The sequence below is a fragment of the Boleophthalmus pectinirostris genome, unplaced genomic scaffold (assembly GCF_026225935.1).
Source record: "Boleophthalmus pectinirostris isolate CB_2022bp ecotype Guang Dong unplaced genomic scaffold, ASM2622593v1 HiC_scaffold_4, whole genome shotgun sequence".
Lineage (NCBI taxonomy): Eukaryota > Metazoa > Chordata > Actinopteri > Gobiiformes > Gobiidae > Boleophthalmus > Boleophthalmus pectinirostris.
Window position 1 is genome coordinate 36,931,988 of NW_026571353.1, and position 22,027 is coordinate 36,954,014.

The following is a 22,027-nucleotide window of genomic DNA, read 5'->3' on the forward strand; positions in this document are numbered from 1 at the left end:
GAGAAAGAAAGAAGGAGAGGAAGGGGCTGAGAGAGACAGGAAAGAGAGAGAAGGGGGGAGAGGGAGAGGAGAAAGGGGAAGAGAAAGAGAGAAAGGAGAGAGAGAAGCAATGAGGGAGAGAGGGTGTAAGAGGAGAGAAAGAAAGGGAGCAGGAGAGAGAGAGGGAAGGGAGAAAAGGAGAGAAAGAGATACAGAGATCAAGAGAAGAGAGGGAGAAAGAGTGAGGAAGAGAAAGAAAGAAGGAGAGGAAGGGGCTGAGAGAGAGAGGAAAGAGAGAGAAGGGGGGAGAGGGAGAGGAGAAAGGGGAAGAGAAAGAGAGAAAGGAGAGAGAGAGAAGCAATGAGGGAGGGGGGTGTAAGAGGAGAGAAAGAAAGGGAGCAGGAGAGAGAGAGGGAAGGGAGAAAAGGAGAGAAAGAGATACAGAGATCAAGAGAAGAGAGAGAGGAAGAGAGAGAAAGAGGGGAGATTGAGAGAGGGAGAGGAGAGAAAGAAAGGGAGCAGGAGAGAGAGAGGGAAGAGAGAAAGAGGGTTGAAGAGGCAGAGAGAGGGAAGAGAGAAAAGGAGAGAACGCGCTACAGAGATCAAGAGAAGAGAGGGAGAAAGAGTGAGGAAGAGAAAGAAAGAAGGAGAGGAAGGGGCTGAGAGAGACAGGAAAGAGAGAGAAGGGGGGAGAGGGAGAGGAGAAAGGGGAAGAGAAAGAGAGAAAGGAGAGAGAGAGAAGCAATGAGGGAGGGGGGTGTAAGAGGAGAGAAAGAAAGGGAGCAGGAGAGAGAGAGGGAAGGGAGAAAGAGAGAAAGGGAGAGGAAGGGGCTGAGAGAGAGAGAGAAGGGAGAGAAAAGGGGAGATGGAGAGAGGGAGAGGAGAAAGAGGAAGAGAAAGAGAGAAGGAGAGAGAGAGAAGCAATGAGGGAGGGGGGGTGTCAGAGGAGAGAAAGAAAGGGAGCAGTAGAGAGAGGAAAGAGAGAAAAGGAGAGAAAGAGCTACAGAGATCAAGAGAAAGAGAGAAGAGAGAGAGAGAAGAGAGAGAAAGAGGGAGAGGAAGGGGCTGAGAGAGAGAGGAAAGGGAGAGAAAGAGAGGAAGAAGAGAGAGAAGCAACGAGGGAGAGAGGGTGTACGAGGAGAGAAAGAAAGGGAGCAGTAGAGAGAGAGAGATGGAAGGGAGAGAAAAGGGGAGATGGAGAGAGGGAGAGGAGAAAGAGGAAGAGAAAGAGAGGAAGGAGAGCGAGAAGCAACGAGGGAGAGGGGGTGTAAGAGGAGAGAAAGACAGGAAGCAGGGAAGAGAGCGGGAAGAGAGAAAGAGAGTCGACGAGGCAAAAGAGAAAGGGGAGAGAACGAGCTACAGAGATCAAGAGAAGAGGGGGAGGAATAGAGCAGGAAAAAGAGGGATACTGGGAAAACAAGACTCCTGGCTGCTCCCGCGATGTCCCAGTAACAGAGTCCAAAAGCTGGCAGCGAGTTTGTGAGTTTGCACCATGAAAAGAAAAGGAGAGAAGAGAGAGAGAGGAGGGCTGGAGCGGGAGACGGGAAAAAGTTAGGGAGAAGGAAAAGAGAACGGTGATATGAGAGAGAGAGAGAGAGAGAGAGAGAGAGAGAGAGGGAGGATAGATAAAGAGAATAAAGTGAAAGTAGAGCGAGAAGGTGGGCCACAGAGTGATGTAGTTCTGACTGTAGCCTGCAGAGAGAAAAGAGAGAGAGAGAAAGAGAGAATAAAAGTGAAAGTAGAGAGAGAAGTGGGGGGGGGGGGGACTAGAGTGATGTAGTTCTTACTGTAGCCTGCAGCGGTAACACCAGGCGCTCTGTGGCTGATTTAAAGGCCGCTGTGTTCTGTTTCTTGTAGGGCTCCTCGCTCCTTCTCTCGGCCTGAGCCAAAAACACAAAATTTTAGAGACGGAGAAAAGCACAAGAGCAGAAGAGGAGGAGCAGCTTCAGCGAGAGAGGAAGAGAGAGAGAGAAGTGGGTGCGGAGGGTTGTCAGGATGTAATTAATAGTGATAATAAAGCATTAGTCTCGTGTAGCGCTTTTCCAGACACTCCAAGTCGCTTTACAGGATCATGCATTATTCATTCACTCCTTTTATTAGCTTCTTTTTTCAGACCAAGAGTTTGTTTTCATACCTGACAGTTTCGACTCCTCACTCGTGGTCTTTCTCAGTTTCACGTGATGTTGCCGTGAAGTGTCGATCAGCTGATTTAAACAGGTTCTGGCGCCGTTTTTCTACCGGTGGAGGCAGGACGACAGCGCCACCTGCAGTCCCACTTCCTCAGGACAGCATCCCAGGTGTGTGAGAGTAAAAAAGCCCCCTCGTCCCGGTTTATCGTCCCGTGGGCACGTTTCCGTATTTCGATTGCCTCGTTAATCCAGCAACGATGTTTGTTTTCCTCTTTCCCAGTGACATTTGCTCTGTCCCAGTCCAGAATGTGCTTCTCTCGATTTGAGTTGTTCCTGTTCTGCTTTGTGTTTTGTTGCTCGTGTTTCACCTTCACTGTTTCCTTCTCGCATTCTGTCCTATGTTCCTTTTTCCCTCCCTGTTTCCCCGATGTGTGTTTTATTGCAGGACATTACATTATATTTATGCTCCGGTTCTATTTTATCTTTTGCGTGGACGAGTAGCTGTCTGAGTTTTCTGTACGGTTTCTCTGGTGTGTTAATATTATGTTTTCTCATTGCTCTGTGCACTTTTTCTGTTATGCCCCTTATGCATCTATTTACCTGGTCCCCGAAGGGTTGATGGGGTTTTATATTCACGCTGTGTGTTTGTGTCTGTGTGTCTGCCCACCCGCGATAATTCCGCCATTTATGGGCCAATTGTCATCAAATTTGGTAGGTGGGTCAAGCCCCCGTGCCCGATGCTGCAAAAAAAAAAAAAGTTTGGTGACGATCTGAGGTCATTTGAGGTCACACGGGTCAGTTGAAAGGTCACACCATTATAAAGAACAGGCAATTTCTGAACCATCTGCAGGCTAAAATATTCACCCAGTCATCACACAAGTTGGTACACACATAACCAGTGTATGGGCTGGGCTCCTCACAAACTGCCCACACCAATGCCTCACAGGGGACCAGGTTGCTATCTCTGATTGCGTTTGTTTATTTTTGTTTTTCTTGTTCTGTTTTTCTTTCTCTCTGACCTGCTGTTTTCCTTTGTTTATTGTCTATTTTGGGTATTGCCACTGGCATTGGGATTCTGTCCTGATTAAGTCGGACTGCAGATGGCGCTGTCGTCCTGCCTCCACCGGTAGGAAGACGGCGCAATTTAAATCAGCTGAGCGAACACAACACAGCAACATCACGTGACTCTGAGGAAGACCACAGGGAGCAGTCAAAACTGTCAAGTATGAAAACAAACTCTTGGTCTGAAAAAAGAACCTAATAGCACAAATTATCAGAAGACCAAATGAACCTCAGTGGACTGTGGTAAGATATTTTTTGTAGCCACAGCTGCCCTGGAGCTGACTGATGAAAGTGAAGCTGCCAGAAACGTATCTGCACCATCAGCCCCTCTGACACCTCCACCAACACAGTGTGAAGTATCTTGGGACACTCTGGCACTGGCCCTGCTTAACGTCTGAGATCTGACATCACAGTGTTTGACAAGGAGATTTGGCCTTTAAAATAGAATCTGCTCGAGGAAAAAAGTCAAAAGATACATTTGCTTAAAGGCTTAGAGCGCAGACTGTCACTGAGCTAATATGTTAGTGGTTAGTTCTGGTCCTCCGTTAGTCCCTCTTTAGACCTGGTTAACTGGATTTACCTTAGATCTGGTTGTTTGTCATCTATAAGTCTCCAAAAAGTGCTACACAAATCAAATGCATCATTATTATTACTGGGTGTATTGTGTTTTTACTTTGTTGTGAAGCACTTTGTAAACTCTGATGTTAAAGTTGTTATAGAAATTAAGATTATTATCATTACTAGGTTATTGGTACTGTACTCTTCAATTAGTCTGATCAATAAGTTTCTTTTTGGACCTTCTTCTGAACGAACTGACATGATACTTAATGTTTAGATGATATCATTGTTTACGCAGCTGTCTCTGTCACTTGGTCTGGTTTTGGTCTGGTTACCGATCCCACTGACCTGGTACTGTCCTGGACTGGGCCCCGTGCTCCGTGTGCTGAAGACGATGCAGCGCTGGGAGCTGGAGCCGAAGCCCCCTTTGGTCCGGTCCAAATAAGCCTTTTTAAAACAGTCCCGGGCCACGCCGTGATCGAACACATCGTACGAGCCTGGACCTGAGGAAAAAGTATTAAAAGTATTAACATGTTTAAGAAGTTTTACATTTGTTTAAGTCACTCTAGCTTCACAACACAATCAGCGAAGATTCCATAATAAAACTATCATATATTTAGGACTATAAGTCACACTTTTTTCATAGTTTGGGTGTTTCCTGCAACTTATACCCTGGTGCAATTTGTATATTAAAATTTTCACACTGACAACCACGAGAGGCTCTAATCTTGTGTGTCAGTATCTGCTGCTCCTGTTCCTCCTGTACCACTGTCACTTGGCTCTACTGCGCATGTCTCCTGCAGAAAGAGCCTCTGTCCTGCTGCAAGTCGTGAAATAAGGAGCAGAAAAAAAGTTTGGAGTGAGCGAGAAAGTTGTGAGAGACTGGCGGAAGGCAGGGATGGAGAACACAGCTTCACAGCAACCGGACGTGCGCGCCATGCAACTTTCCTGTAAGTCACTTGATTAATCGACAAAGCCTGGACTTCAGTGACACCGAAACCATCCTCGGGTCGGGAATAATTCTAACTGGAAAGGCTGACGACAGACACAGAGAAAGGAAGGCGCTCCGTTTACCTCCAGAAGTCGTGGAGTTGTTCAGAAGTGACACCGAGGATGAAGAATTGAATGGATTTAGTGATTTGGAGTGAGATGGAGAGTCTGGTAAAGTTGTTCTGTTCTGTTGTTTATGTTATATTTATCTGAAGAACTGTTCATATGTGACGTTAACAGTCTGTTGTTCTCTGTTCTATTGTTTTTACTAGAACTTGACTTTAGAGATGAAATGTCGGTTCCTGGTCTCTGATTTTATAAAACAAATTTCCCCCAAAAAGTGTGACTTATATATGTTCTTTTCTTCTTCATTACACATTTTTTGGCTGGTGCAACTTATACTTCGGAAAATACAATACTGCACATTGCATCAGGATTGTAAAGCTGTAATGTAATGTTTTGTATAATCCTTTTATATATTTACAGAGGATTATTGTGTCGGAGCATGGGCAATGTAGGCTTGTAGGTGGAGCACTGGACAAATTTTACAGCTAAGAAAAAAAGTTTGGACAGGGACTGGGAGAGATTGCTAAATAAAATAAATGACACAAACATGCCTGGTTCTAAAACCTCTTCAGGCGTGTTTTTGATGAAGGAACAGTGTTAAAACATGGTAGAAAGCTCCTGTCAGACCTGGCACAGACGTCCCCCTGTACTCGGGGCTGAAGCGAGCCGCCGTGCTGCAGAATGGACTCTTCTTCTTGGAGGAGCTGGACTTCTTCAGCAGCTCCAGAGCAGTGCGTGGGTCATCGTAGGCTCCAACAGGGGGCGCCACCTCCCTCACAGGACTGAACCTCTGGAAGAGAGAGAGACATTTGCTGTTCTGTCAAATTGTAATGTAATAATAATGTTAAAAATGTGCATTATTTATTCACTCCACAGTCACATGTGAAGAAATTACACTACAGTTGTACAGTCACACAGGACCCGTAACACTGACGCAACAATCCAGGAAAAATTTAAACAAAATTTCAGAGTGAGACAAATTAAACCTTAAACAGTAATGTTGTTGGTAGAGATTTTCCACTCGGTTTGACCCCTGCTCTCAACATAAACATCATTTGTGGAGATCCACTGTCAGATCCACTGACCCACAGGTTGGTGAAACGATTCCAGCTCCCACAGATGAATGCTGTTGTGTCCTTAAGCAAGACACTTAACCCCCCGCACCACCAGTGTCTGTGTACTCTGGTGTTTGAGTGTGTTTCAATGGGTTAGGGTGAGTGGTTTCTTGATGTAAAGCTAGTAGAAGGTACAAAAGCACTATATACTGTATTTTTCGGATTATAAGTGGCACTTTTTTATATGCTTTGTGTGTTTCCTGCAACTTATACTCTGGTGTGACTTATATATTAAAATTTTCACACTGAAGCCACAAGAGGCTCTAGTCTTGTGTGTGAGTATCTGCTGCTCCTGTTCCTCCTGTACCACTGTCACTTGGCTCTACTGCACATGTCTCCTGCAGAATGTCAGTCGATCGCACCGTTACTTCTGTACCAATGAAAATGTAAATTTTAAACAAACTTATAAAGACGACTGAGAAGACTGAACACAAATGCCCCCAAGAAAGAAAATCATATTTTGCAGATTACAAGCTGCAAGTTGTGAAATCTGCAGCTGAAAACTGTAATCGAGCAGCAGAAAGAAAGTTTGGAGTGAGCGAGAAACTTGTGACACCGGGAAACTTTTCTGGAAGTCACTGGACGGATGGACAAAGCCTGGACTTCAGTGACACCGAAACCATCCTGTCGGGATTCAGAAAGGCTGAAATAATTCTAACTGGAACTGATGCTGAGTCTGACGACAGCGACACAGAAGAGGAAGCGACGCTCTGTTTACCTCCGGAGGTCGAGGAGTTGCTCAGAAGTGACACCGAGGATGAAGAATTGAATGGATTTAGTGATTTGGAGTGAGATGGAGAGTTTGTTAAACTTGTTCTGTTCTGTTGTTTATGTTACAGTTTATCTGAAGAACTGTTCATATGTGACGTTAACAGTCTGTTGTTCTCTCTTCTATTGTTTTTACTAGAACTTGACTTTAGAGATGAAATGTCGGTTTCTGGTCTCTGATTTTATCAAATAAATTTCCCCCAAAAAATGCAACTTATATATGTTTTTATCTTCTTCATTACAAATTTTTTGGCTGGAGTGACTTATAGTTTGAAAAAAATACACTATAGTATTACTAGTACATGTGGCCATTTTGATGCAGTGAAACAGTAAACGATGGATAAAAAGAGACCTTTCAAATATATTTTACTTCCATCTTAATACACTATGCTATTTCCCTTAGTAAATTCACTTTTTTAAAACTATTGTCACAGGGTAGTCAGTGGCCCCGCCTCTTTACACTGATCCCTGACAAAAATATTATGCATAATAGAACACACTAACACTGGATATTCTGCTCGTGTTTGAGTGACCAAAGACTATCTCACTGTTTGATTTTCTAACATCCTGCTGGTTATATCAACAATTTTCTGCTGTTGTGATTATGGGCTATACAAAAATGAGCTGAATTTAATGTCTTGTGAAATGTGTAATGAACTAAACATTTTAATCATAAGTTTTAAGTAACACATTTATGATTGTGAAGTCGCTCGAAAAGCTGATGCATTATTCATTCATACTAGAGAAAAGGAGAAGTAAAGAGAGGCTTGGTAAATCTTCTCTTGTACAGACTGCAGCTATACGGCCCCAACGACTGCAATTCTGAACAAAAACATGACAAAACCCAACAAAACACTATACTCCGACAGCCATTTCTACAAAGCAAATAGTGTAAATGTTGTCCTCGCAAACACTAAAATACAGCTCGAGTTTTCCTCCTCGTAGTTAAAGAAAGTGAGGGCACAGAAAGGTAAAATGCACGGACGGTTTAACAGGCTTTCACAATGACAAATCCGCTCCATTGTACTTGTGCTGTTCTGCTGTGTGGAGCTCTGTACCTGATAGAGACGCACAGAGTCTGCATGAGCGACTCCAACTCCACCGAGGAATAAGAAATAAGGAAAGGCCCAGGAACAGCCAGAATGTATAAAGAGTTTATGGTGCATAATATTACTACTACTACTACTGCTACTACAACTGGTTAGATCAGACATGTCAAACTCAGGCCCGGGGACCAAATTTGGCCCGCAGTATAATGAGATTTGGCCTGCGAGATCATATAAAATTTGTATTAGAGCTGTTCCACCGGCTACAGATGACAAAATGTTGTTATTATTTTATATTTTGCTTGTTCTGGATTCAATGTTTAAGCAAAACTATTATTAAACATTTATTTTAATAAGAAAAGGTTTAGATCAGGAGTCTCCAACCTTTTTCTTCTGGTGAGCTACCTTCAATGAAACGAAAACGCCAGAGAGCTTCTCATTTTAGTGGTTGCAAAAAATTTAAAACGTAAAAGAGCTTTAGACGGGCTACAGTTAGATGCCTATTAAACATAAACCATGATCCATTTATTAGTGCAAAAGTAAGGAATCAAAACGACACATTTAGAGGGGAAATAAATTTGATTTTAATTGTTAAGCACATTACATGTAATTCAGAAATCCTTTGGTGAGCTACTTGGAAGGGGGTGGAGAGCTACTGGTAGCTCCAGAGCTGCAGGTGAGACTCCTGTTGTAGATGTTGTTTAAATTTTTAAGTAAATATTTAGTTTGGCCCACAACTTAGTCCTAGTTTTTAATTGTGGCCTCTGTGAATTTGAGTTTAAAATGGTAAAAATTATCATAATAATTTTTTTTTTTTTTTTGAAAAGTCCAATAAAGAGTTAAATATCAAAGAATCTAAGGCTGCGTTGAGACTGCAGACTGAAGTGACCCAAATCAGATTTTTTGGCCCCTATGTGACCTGTGTCCGATCTTTTAATGACAGTCTGAACGACACAGATCCGATTTTTTCAAATGTGACCCAGGACACTTGGATATGTGCTCCTGAAATCGATACATATCTGATCTTTTGACATGCGACTTCAGTGTGAACGGCCAAAGTGCATTCATTCGACCAACACGTTATCAACAAGCCACAAACGTCACTATTCTGCACTGAAGTCGGCGAAAATTGTTAATGAACTCGGTGTCACTGAAGTGAAGCACATCACCACTCACGGCTCCGTCTCCACATCCACACGTTCCTTTCAACGGACGTCGCTGCCGCTGCCACAAACACCACCAAAAACCTCGTCCTTCTCCTTCTCAATCTCCTCCTTAAAACAAGTAAGTTGTTCATGTTCTGGCTCCGGTACGAGAGGAACTTTAAAATCTCCAGGTGCTCGATGCTGCGTCCATGTTTGAACAACTTCCGTAAACACAGAGCACGCTCGCTGCGGTTGACGTCGTCGTGTCTCCAGTGCACATGCGGGACACTTTCGGGCCGTTTAATGTTCACACAGGGGATCACATACAAGTCACATTTAATTGGAAATGTGAACGACCTCGCAGAAACATCGGATTTCACAAAAAAATCGGAATTGAGCATTAAGCCCTGCAGTCTGAACATAGCCTAAATTTTCTGTCTATTATTTCATGTGTCAGGCTTGTGCACTATTTTTATTGGTGGAACGCACACTGGTTGTGTTGTGATAGCGCTCTGAAGAGGAGGGAAACAAAAGTAAAACGTATAAACTTAATACGTCACTTTCAGAAAATACAGCATTTTCAAAACAGTAAAAGATAACATGGTGATCTAAATATGTTCTGTGTTACCAGTTAATCTGCCATAGAAGTAAAACACCCCTCTTTAATGCTGTTTCCCTCAACAACATTTTAAGTGCTGAATATTTTTGAACCATTATTGTAAAGCCAATATTAAAAAGTAAAATAATTCTAATGAAGCTGTATGGAGTTTAAAAACGCAGTCGAGCACTTCCTGTATTGCCGTATGACATTACAAGGTGGACGAATTTGCATATTTTTTCAATAAATTTCCACTGGAACACCCATCCATCTCGAAACGTTCATGTATAACTTACAATCATAATGTGAAAGCCTTGTCATTTTTGTCTTAAAATGCTCGTATTAAAGGTTGTATGGAGGATTTTTTATTTTTTATTTTTTTTGTTTAAAATTGTCATTGAAAGTTTAAAATACCATTACAGAGATGCAGCAGCCTTTTAATTATGATGACCGAAAAAAAAAGAAAGAATGAAAATCTATCAGTTGTAGACGTCGTGAGGCCAGATAAACATCAGCCAATAGAAAACGAGGCTCCCTCTTTTTCTATTGGCTGTTAGGTTGTCAATCAAACTCCCTACATTTTTACTGTAACTGACTCGTCGGCGCTCGGGGATTATGTGGTTTATGCAGCGGTTCTTAGAGGCTTTTTCAAACTGTCGCTCCCTTGCAATTCGCACAAAGTTTGTCGCGATGGCGGACGAGAATCCACGACCAGTTCACCGCGAAAGAAAGTCCGAAGGGTCTAAAAACTGACGCGTCGGTCGCTAAAATATTTCTAGACAGGTCAATTCAAGAGTAATTCTGAACATGCACTGGATGTAAACAAATGTGATTTCTAGAGACAACATTTGAAAAACGATGGTCGCTGTATTTCACTTCCCTTAAAAAATCCCCTATACAACCTTTAACCCACTCTACATTATCTTTGAGTTTTTATTTCACTATATTTTCTGTAAATAAATCTCTATTCCTAATGTGGAACTTGGCTCCGAACACTACACTTACTGTAACGTGTGTGAATAAAACAAAACTCCAGGTCTGTTTTTGATGAGGATTTCTATGAATAGAACATAAAAAAAAAGGTAGCTGTTAACCTGAAACTACCACTTGATGACATCATAAGACGGAACAGAGTATTTTGAGCTTTAGGAGATTCAGACAGATTAATAATAAAGCGTTACTCAAACATGTGTGAATGAAACAAAACACAACTCTAGGTCTGTTTTTGAGGAGATAACAAGATTCTAGCTTTAAAAGAGTCCATTGTGCATAATCTAGGCCCTTTAAAGGAGGATGGAGGAGGAGAGACGAGATAACGGCCGCGTTCATGTAGAGTAGATTCAGGTGGGTTCTGGTCTGAGTCAGCAGGAGCCACAGTCTGAGCTGCGCCAAACAAAAGTGTCGTTATTCTGAGAGACACTGCGGGGACGAGCACAGCGAGCGGCTCAGATCACCGTGAGAAAGCACAAGGGCAAAGGAAAGGAGGGAAGTTATTAAAGAGTCCAGGAGAAATCAAATGAAAATCACTATTTAAATGACGAATTTTTCTGGAATTGTTCAGGAAGTATAATGAGGTCATCTGTTAATCCTCCAGGTGTAGAGTTGTTACTGATGTCACTTCAGGGTCCAACTGACTTGATTTCGGGCTTTGTTTGTTTTTTGCCACGTTGCTGCCTGCACTCTACCTGGAATCGACTTTTAGGCAAAAAACAGAAAAGCATGATTTGTTTTTAGAAGGTTTTTAATCAACAATCAACCTTAATGTGAGTGGGCTTGTATCTCCACAAATGAAACAGAAAACGCACACCAAAGTTCATGTAATGGTGCAAATGCATAGCGTGATTCATCAGCCGGTTTCACATCGTGGAAACCGTCTGACCTCGCAGCATCAGGATTCGTTCACTCGACAGTAGGAGGGTACTTTTTTTTATTTAAACAATCGCTGCTATTTGGTCGTGACGTATGTAATGCGCCGGAACGCTCAGTGGTGTCCGAGTATTTGCCGGAACAACAGCAAACAAAGCAGAGAGTGAACATGTCAGTCAACGATCAATGTCGTTTCTGCGAGATGAACTTGCGAATTAAAGGTGCAATAAAAAATGTGAAGTTTATATCTGACAAAGGAAGTCCAAAGGAGGATAGCGTATGCAGTCTACTATCGCAACTTGGGTTGGTTCAGCTCTCCTCTGATTGGCCGGTGAGCGGTCTACAACTTCCGGGTTCTTGCAAAAAGTCTAGTGTATTCTGATTCCTGACCTAGGGCCTGTTTACACGAGAATGAAACCAAACTCCAGAGTGGAAAAACTGAATTCACTTCGCCGTAGTGTTTCCGTCTACACTGCCCAAGACGCAAAACTCTCTGGTCAGATCTGCTCACGTCGCGTACGCGTTTACATTACATACATCAAGATCTAGCTTCACCACCGAGCCGCCTGGCATGCAAACACAATCGAACTCCACGCATTTTTGCATCACCTTACAATTGTCTAAACGCGGAATAAAAAGTGAAGACACAACGCCACTTTTGCATCTTCTGTTCAGACCATCATCATATAAACGTGGCCTTAGTCGCTGGACAGAAATGACATTGAGCGGAGGCACTAGGTAGGGTCCACACTCAGATGGCCGACGTCAAAAAGCTTTTTTTTTTATTGTTAAATAAGGTTTAAGCAAAAAAAGCCTTCGTCAGATCATATTTCTTGCTTTGGACCACAGTATGTGCTTGCATCTCCACAAACTTGACTCTAACTTGACATGGAGTATTCCCGTCCTGCTTGTCTTCATGGAAATGTTGTCCCTTTGGTTATAATATTCTACACCTCTCTATTTCCATGGCAAATGTTCCAATGTATAGTTTTAACTTTCTATTTCCGGGGAGTTAAGTATCAAGAAAGTTACACAGTGGTACTTTAAAGAGAAGGATCCAGCGAGGTGCTCCTGACCAGAACACAAAAAACATAGACTCGGGTGCATCCAAGTTCACTGCACTTGACAGTTTGCTCAAAGGCCATAAGAATGATGAAGTGAAATGTTAGTGGGAACAATAAAGTCTTATAGCTTGTACTTCACGTCTACTGTAGCAGGCCACAGCGCAGCGAAAAATCTCCTGTCACTGGACCAGTAACAAAGAGCCTCTTTTCATTTTGTCGATTATGTCTTTTATTCCCCAGATGAACACGAGCAGGGGATGTATGGAGCTCTTCTGCCCCACAGACGAGCAGAGTGTGTGGGCATCTGTCTTCCAGCCTCCCCCTGGCCTCCTCCTGGCTCTGCTCCAGTCCAACTCTCTGCGGCTTAAAGGTCTTATATTATACGCAAAACTTAGTCTAGAGAGTGTAAAGCCAGACTGGAATATTGTTCGAAAGTTTGAGTTTTATTTTGTTTCATTCACACATGTTTGAGTAAATCCTTTATTATCAGTCTGTCTACTTCAAGTCATCAGCCACCTTACATTTTGTTTAGTAGAGATTGTAAACTAATTGCACAGGCCAATTCGATTTTCTTTAATTAAGCTCATGGCTAAAAACATTGAATGAACAACAGCAATGTTTTACTTCTTTCAGCACATGTGCATTTCAGAACGTTTGCCTCGATCAAATTATTATGTTGTGTGATTGCAATTTATTTGTTATGATAGATTTTTAGTACTTATTTGATGAAGCATTTTGAAATTGTATTGTATTTCAGATTTCAGCATGTATTATATAAATTAAGTTCATTTTTAAATCATCCCTATTTATAACAATAGAAATAACTTTATCATTTTCAGCGTTTAATGACTTAATTCTACTAAGTTGCACCTCATTTATGTTTTTAAGTTACACTCACTTATACCCACAAGAATTCCTTTTAATCAAAAAACATTAGTTGAAATTACTCAAAAAGAACAACAACTTTACATAATTAAGTTAGTAGGACTATTTCTAAAACTTTGAGCAGACACAAATTGTGGCCATACAGGTTTGTCAAAGCCTGTCAGATCTCAGAAGCTCGGGGTCTGGTCAGTACTTTGATGGGAGACACTGGGAATTCCAGGAGCCACAAGAGGCGCCAGTCACAAAAATTATCATTGTGTCCTTAGGCAAGACACTTCACCCACATTGGACCAAAGGCGCTGATTGGCATGGCAGCTGCACTTCAGTCAGTCTACCAGCTGTGGCTACAACAGTATTTTACCACCACCGGCTGTGGAGTGAATGAATAATGATCTGTGAAGCATCTTCGTGACAGATGTGTGTGGAAAGCGCTGTATAAATAAAAATACTTGCTACTTACTTACAAATTCATCTGTTTAATGACTTTGAATGTTCAGGTTTGCAGTGTGGACTGAAATCATCCAAATGATTCTAGTGAAGGTGTATGGAGCATGGATCTATTAAAATAACTGGAGGGTGTTGCTGCTTGTAGTTGCCTCCAGTTGACGTAGTGACACTCACTGGTCCTACAGCAGAAAAAAACCCACGGGCTGAGACAAGATTTTTCTCATAGAGCACAGGTGTCAAACATAAGGCCCGGGGGCCAGATCCGGCCCTCCAAGCCCTTTAATGTGGCCCTTGGGTGATTTTCTACTAAAATATTTTAATTATATTTTCTATTAAAATATTGGTCATTTTCTGTGGTGCTTATCATAGCAGCATCTCCAGCGCCTCTGTACGTGGCCCCTCCCACCAGAGCAGCACAAATGAAGACTTGTCTCTTTCCAAACGCTCTTAAAGGACGATCGTTTTGACTGTTGACCGTGACACCCTCATCAGAAAAATGTCCAAAATGAGAAAAGTGGAGCAGAGTGCAGAATTTTACAAGAAAAATTGACTTATTCCTGTACAAGTTCATGTTAAAACATTGTGTTGAAATTGATTTTTTCTTAAAGTTTCAGGTTGTTCATAATATTATAATATTATAATAAGAAAGAGTTCATCAATTTAAAAAAAAATTCTGTAATAGATTTGTGTTTCTCTGCCCAAATATTTGAACTTATTGTTATTTTTGGGGTTTATATGACATGAGTTTTCTGATCCGGCCCCTTTGGGATCAAAGTAGGTTGGATATGGCCCCCGGACCAAAATGAGTTTGACACCCCTGTCATAGAGCGTAATGTAATCACACACTGCTCATCTTCGGCTGACAGGGCATGTACAACTTTCAAAAATGTCGGATTTTGTGGCGATTTTTACCAGTTTTTAGATCATAAACTTTTTCTCAGCTCAAAATCCTTCAGTTGTCTTAAAAAACGCTTTATAATCTGCTCCGCTCCAGCTCCTCTCGCTCTGATTGGTCAAAGCGATCACGTGATACACAAGACTGCGCTCCATGCATGCGTTCACGTTCATTCGCGTGTGCCCGATGGAGAAAAGACACTACTGCACATGCTCGGTCGTCCCACAGCCACCGGAAGTACTTCGCCGGGCTAAAGGCGAATCTGGGATCATGCGCCAATGAGCTCACCCCCACTGACTTGAATGGGCGGCCATTTTGAAACCCCTGGGACTCGGTATGGAGTTTTAATACACAGTGGAGCACTTCCTGTATCACCACATGACATCACAAGGTGGAAAAAAATGTTTGAGAAAAGAAGTCATGCAGGGTTTGTGTGTTAAACATGTGTGAATGAAACAAAACACAACTCCAGGTCTGTTTGTGATGAGGAAACAACATTATAAGATCAGAAAATAGGGTCATTTGGCCTTTTTAAAGTGCACATGTTTATATTTTCATGTTTTTCTAATTCTGACTTAGCATCTATGGTCAAAATTTATCATAGTTTTCCATCAGTTAAGTGAAAAAGAGAGGAAATGTACAAAAATACATGAAGAATCTCTCTATTTTTGTCAACAACACGGAATACTCCATCCAAAATGCAAGGATGTTTACACACAATAAAGGCGTTTTACTGACAGTTTAAACCTTCATTTAACAAAATAAAGGTGTTGTTGTTTATTTGTATTAGTCTAATCAGAACTATTGTGTAATTTAGACGAGCTTTGGCCCTGGTGAACATTACGGTTTCTTGGTAACAGTTACGGAATTTCTGGACACCTCACCTGAACGCTCCTTTTTTGTTCGGTCCCTTTTTAGCTGTCAAAGCCGAAATGACTCAGAGAAAAAAAAGAATATGTACGACATCCCAGCGCAGAGCCAAGTGCGAGGGGAAGAGAGGCGAGAGGAGAGAGGGGGCGGGGGGGGGAGCGCGGTTTCTGACAGGTTTTTTATGTGTCACCCTGGATTAATGAGACCAGACTGAAGACGCTGTTTCAAAAGGAATTCCGTTTCATTTTTACCTCAAACACCGGCTAACGAGAGCGCGCTTTTGTACTGTCACCTTTTGCAAAATATACTTTCTGTGAATTCTTGGCGAGGCATCGGACGGGGTTTTGAAATCGCTACCCGAGCCCGAGCTGTTGCGTCATGTGTATGTTGAGGACGTCGGGCGAATTTTCAAATAACGTTTTTTATAAATACTGCATTATGTTCTTTCATTCTATATGCTGAGACAGTATAATCGTTTAATTATTTTGTCAGTCATACTTTGAGGTACAACTCAAAGCTTTCTCTTGTTGCAGTAACTTTTGTTTTGCCGCAATATGCTGGGATTCAGATGACAGATGTGGGGCAGCTAAAATGAACACTAGTATAAACTTAAAATGCTGATTCTTGTTGTGATACATAAGCACTAAACAATGAGGAGCCGTGCGTTATGCAGTGATATACAACAGAGATTTGGCCAAAGCTGGAATACTTGTGCATTATGCAGTTTTAACTCTTAGCCATTGGAATTGTCACTGCCCGTGGTATGTTCGCTCAAACAGTGAGAGATACAGGACAATACTCACAAGTACAAGAACTCACCTTTATGTAACAGATAATACTCCCGACAACTGTACAACAACTCAGCCTAATGTGACAGATAACCCTATGTCCTGTCAATCATCATATCATTGTTGCACTGTCATCCATTTGATATAGCTGAGATTTTATATTTTATTACCGTATTTTTCGGACTATAAGTTGCTCCGGAGTATAAGTCACACCAGCCAAAAAATGCGTAATGAAGAAGAAAAAAACATATATAAGTTGCACTTTTGGGGGGAAATTTATTTTTATAAAATCAGAGACCAGGAATTGATATTTTATGGAGTAAGAAAGCTTTCAAAAATATTTGTGCGCATAGAAAAGAAATCCATGCGTATTTGGGAAATCCGTGCATATTTGTCTGTAGTTGTGCATAAAATAAATATTTGTAAACTCTCAAATGAGTCCAGTCCTATATGTCGTGTGTATTTTATCCATCAGAATGCGAATTGAAAAGTTACGACGTCAAGAATTACAATTACGAAATGAAAATTTACGATTACGCTTTCATCAGTACGAATACGAATTCACAGACGGGACTTTACTGTCAAAAATACATCATCACTTCACAGATATTATTTATCGAGCAGAAGAAACACCGGTCGAGATCAAGACTGCGCATGCTCAAGTTTGTAGCAGAGGGTAAAAACAGAGTAATGGCACAACAAGGAGCTACAACAGCGACCAACAAGTGGGTTAATAAAAATTTATTGTAAAAATGTCTTGTCTTGCCACATTGAATTTGGGAACTGAAGGCTGCTGTGTAATATTGTGCAGAAACACCTCCTCTGAACGGGAAATTGCACCTAAATCTTAGTAGATAACAGAGTAGAGCCAATTGGCAAACATCAGACGTAACGTTATCCCAGGGCTAATTAGCAAATATCGGCGTTTTCTGCATGTTTAAAACATTTACGGCTACAGCCACAGCGAGCATCAGTCAGTCTTAACCTTCATCTCAGCTGCATTTCTCACATGAAATGCGACCAAAAGTTCCTCGGGACGCTGAAATGTCCCAGTTTACACCAAACACTATCAAACTGTTCTATGCGCACGAATATTTTTGAAAGCTTTCTTACTCCATAACATTTCATCCTGAAAGTCAAGTTCTAGTAAAAACAATAGAAGAGAGAACAACAGACTGTTAACGTCACATATGAACAGCTCGTCAGATAAACTATAACATAAACAACAGAACAGAACAAGTTTACCAAACTCTCCATCTCACTCCAAATCACTAAATCCACTCAATTCTTCATCCTCAGTGTCACTTCTGAACAACTCCGTGACTAAATGGAGCGTCGCTTCCTCTTCTGTGTCGCTGTCGTCAGACTCAGCATCAGTTCCAGTTAGAATTATTCTGGTCTTTCTGAATCTCGACAGGATGATTTTGTTTTCACTGAAGTCCAGACTTTGTCCATCCATCCAGTGACTTCAGGAAAGTTTCATGGTGCATCCTCCCAGTGTCACAAGTTTCTCTCTCACTCCAAATTTTCTTTCTGCTGCTCGATTACCATTTTAAAATGCAGATTTCACGACTTGCAGCTTGTAATCTGCAAAATATGATTTTGTTTTTGGGGGCATTTGTGTTCAGTCTTCTCAGTCGTCTTTATAAGTTTGTTTAAATGTTAAATTTTCAGTGATATAGAAGTAATGGTGCGATCGACTGACATGATACAGACAGGACAGAGGCTCTTTCTGCAGGAGACATGTGCAGTAGAGCCAAGTGACAGTGGTACAGGAGGAACAGGAGCAGCAGATACTGACACACAAGACTAGAACCTCTCGCGGCTTCAGTGTGAACATTTTAATATATAAGTCGCACAGGAGTATAAGTCGCACCCAAAAACACCCAGGAAACACCCAAACCATGAAAAAGTGCCACTTATAGTCTCTTGCTATCTTTTTTGCTCCTTATTTAGATTTTATTACTACCATTTATATGTTTTACTCTATGTTATTATATTATTTTGTGATGTGTGAGCTTCTGTATCCAAATAATTTCCCTTGTGGATCTATAAAGTTTGTTTAAGTCTAAGTCTATAAAGTGAGTTTTAGCCGAGGGTCTGATTCACTATTTGTGCATTTACCATTTAGATATGGAGAATACAGTGTAATCAACAGGGAAAACATCTGGGAGCGTTATAAAATCTGAAATCCACACATCACAAACCCAGAAGAGCAGGGCTGCGGTGTTAGCGGCGTTAGGAGTTTCAGCTCAAACTTCATCCTGACCCCTGGGAGTTGTGACTCATGTTCACAAACTCATGCGAAGACTTCAGATCCACGCTCTGAAACGATAACCCTAAAGAAATAATAGATCGTCTTTTCCACCGTGACGTAAACAAAACATCTTCTACTCCAAATACAGAGTTTGTGCAAATTGAACAAGGTTTGGAGAAGACCTCAGCTAAAGGAGTACATGACAGCTTTTCTAGTGAAGTCCACAACCTGCTTGAAAACATGTCTATCTCCATGCAGACCAGCAGGTGACACCATCAGGCAAATTTACAGGTCAGATCTGTGGAGAGGCGACCTCGCTCACTGTAAGAATGCACGTTTTTCACTGTATTTTTGAGCTATAAAACCACCTAGACTGAAATAAATGCAACACACATAAGTTTACAGAACATTCGTGGTAAAACAATCAAAGCAATAACATCACTATGGAGACCAGCAGGTATCAGATCTTCCCTCAGGAAAAGTTACATGGTGCAGCTTTAAAGGTGCATTCTGTAACTTTTTGATGGATGGTCGGTCAAATGGAGATGTTATTGCTTTGTCTGGAATGTTTCACAGTATGACATTAAACCTTTACAAGTCAGATCTATGGAGAGGCGACCCCGCGCACAGACTCTGATTTAGAAAACTTTATTGATCCCATAGGGCAGTTCCTTTGCAGTATTCTCAGAGCAGTTCTCACTTCTCACATGCACACAAACACACACAGTGTGTCGGCCCATTACAGAGCACAAGTGGAACTCAGGCTACACTTACACAGAGAAACAAATATTTCCCGCCCTCTGTGCACATGGCATCGTTTTCAAGGAAGTTTTCATTTACATCAGCTCGCATAAATACACCATCAAGCACCGTCATAACTACACCAAGTCTCTGAGTAGCACCTGGATTAGATTCAAACCTGTAGCATTTATTTCATTACAGTTGTAAGTTTTACTCACAAATACCTTGAAAAACATGCATTACTGAGCGGGCTCGCCTCTCCACAGATCTGTTAAAGAAGTGGCAAAATTGCTGCCCTCTGAGCCTCATTCGTCTCTGGTCATGGACATGATTCATCAGCTGTGTGTAAATACAAGCACATGAAAACTGTTTGCAGCAGAAATGTGCCTGTTGCTCTGAATGCTCCATGATCAGAGTAAAAGATAAACATTGGTTGTATTTTTGGCACGTCAGCTCCTAAAACTCCGTTTATCTCACTTTATCCCACTTATCTCACGCAAATGCAAAACCGCAGTTTTCCAGAATCTCCACTCTAGCCGGAGTTTTTAGAAAGATTCGTTTTCAGAGGCAAATTCGACATATGTGTGTAAAAGATGTGAACAAACGAAGGGGAATGTCTCAGTTTTTAAAAATACCCACGTACATGTAAACAGGAACTCAATGATAATATACATGTTACAGTGCAAAACATTCAGAAAACTGTAATTTTGCTTTAAATTGAGCAATTTAATAGCAGAGGACACAAAAGAATTTTAGAACCAGTTAGTCTTTTCGGGACATAAAACCAACACCCTGAAGGCATGATGATAAAGTCAGGAGCCAGAGGATGGAGAGACACTCAGCACTTGCTCCTCCCACAAATAACGCAGCTCCCTCAGTTTGACCCCTGTGATTTTTGAGCAGGTTTTAACAATGTTCTGCAGTTTATTTTTATCACAGTCAGAATTCCTGTTTTTTTCTGGGTATTTTTGAGCTATAAAACCACCTGTAACTGAATAAATGTAAGGTAGAGCTGTTTAATTTCATACTGTGGAATATTCTAGGCAGAGTAATGACATCTCCATAGAAACAAGCAGGTGACGGACCCCCAACCAAAAAGTTACATAGTGCAGAAGAATGATTTCATACAGTATGTAATAAGAAATAGTCCACAATGGCTCATAGACAAGTATTTAGCTCATTTCCAGTTATTTCTTGTCTAATAGTTCTGTGTCTGTTTTATGGAAATGTGCTACAGTGGGACTCAGAGCTCCCAAAAGCAGCAGATTGTTTTGCAGTAGTTTGCTCCAATACTGTCAGGCACGTCGTTATAAACCACTCTGCGCTTTCCTCAAATTATGACATATTCTAAGTATTCGACATTTTTGCCAAACACTAATTCGGGAAATGAAGCTGCGTCTCTGGGGCTCTCAGCGTGAGGCGCGTTCAAAGTGCACGAGCAGGTTAGGGGCTGGCAGCGGAGGGGAGCGGAGCGGGGGGACGTGTTTGTACCGAACCCCAGACGGAGGCTTTGATTTGGGGAAATGGGGAGGAGGCAGGGTGCTCCGCAGACCTCCAGCTGTGCCTCTCATCTCACCCCTCCTCCCCCCGTCCTCTCCCGCTTCCTCATTTCCTCCCTTACTTCCTCGTTTCCTCCTCTGCTTCCTCATTTCCGTATTTCCTCTCTTACTTCCTTGGTTCCTCTCTTTGTTTAATCTCTTGCTTCCTTGTTTCCTTTCTTGCTTCCTCATTTCCTTGTTTCCTTGCCTTTCCATCAGTGGGTGACATGTCTGAGAAAACTGGACACGCAGAGAAGCGACAGATGTGACAGAGGCAGAGCTGGGTGACTAAAGTGGAACATGAGCACTCTGCAGGGATGGTCGTCCCATATGGATTTTACTTGATCAATACCGATGTCTGATATTGATGTCTGATATTGTAACAACAAAAAAGACACGTCTGCCAATAAAATATGGACTGAAAACTACCATGGAATAACTGAAACAGTGATTACTGATGCCTCACCATCATGAACAGCATTAATTAAACAAGCAAGAATAACGCGACATACAAGTGCAGGTAAGTTTTTTATGAGGAAACAACATTAGAATCTGGTTAAATGAGATAAAGACCCATTTTGCAGCAGTAGTGAAGCAGCCACAGGTGTCCTGGTGGCTGTCAATCTGCGCCATCAGCCTCTCCGACCACGTCCAGTCATTCACAACATTCATATTACGCAAAGTGAGAGAAGTGTCTTGCTGGAGGACACAACAACAGAACTTTGAACAAGCAGGAATTGATCCTCTAAGGTTGGAGGACAGATTTTCTACCCACTGAGACACTGCATTTGAATGACTCCTGCCCTCACATGCACTCTGTCTCTCGTGCACTCTCTCACACATGCACTCTCATGTGCACTCTCACATGCACTCTGTCTCACGTGCACTCTCACATGCACGTGCACGGGGGGCGCGGCGCTGCAGGGGAGGCTGATGACATCACAGGGCTGCTGCACAGACTCAGCGTGAGGTCACAAAATGAGGTCAGAGACGACGTCTGTGGCAGGTTTTATGTGGGAGAAAACAGAGGCATCTGCAGAAGTTACACTTTAAAGTTTAAAGCGCTGATCGCTCGGCATGAAACATCAGAAATACTAAAAGAATAAAAGCACAATTCTGAAAGTTGCTCTGCCAAGTTCTGTTTCATCCCTGCTGACCGCCAGAGGGCGCTGACAGCACTGAACGACTCCCTTCATGTGCAGGGAAGAAGAAATGAAATT

General features: G+C 41.9%; 1 protein-coding gene across 1 annotated transcript in view; it reads right to left on the reverse strand.

Moving 5' to 3' along the window:
• The window catches only part of stpg2 (sperm-tail PG-rich repeat containing 2), a 174,628-nt gene that overhangs the window by 119,770 nt on the left and 32,831 nt on the right, over positions 1 to 22,027 (reverse strand). Inside the window, exons 8-10 of the mRNA XM_055161963.1 lie at positions 5,412 to 5,574; positions 4,077 to 4,231; positions 1,767 to 1,859 (exon numbers count right to left, since the gene is read on the reverse strand). Coding sequence (XP_055017938.1) covers positions 1,767 to 1,859; positions 4,077 to 4,231; positions 5,412 to 5,574 — 411 coding nt within the window. The remainder of the gene's footprint in view (positions 1 to 1,766; positions 1,860 to 4,076; positions 4,232 to 5,411; positions 5,575 to 22,027) is intronic.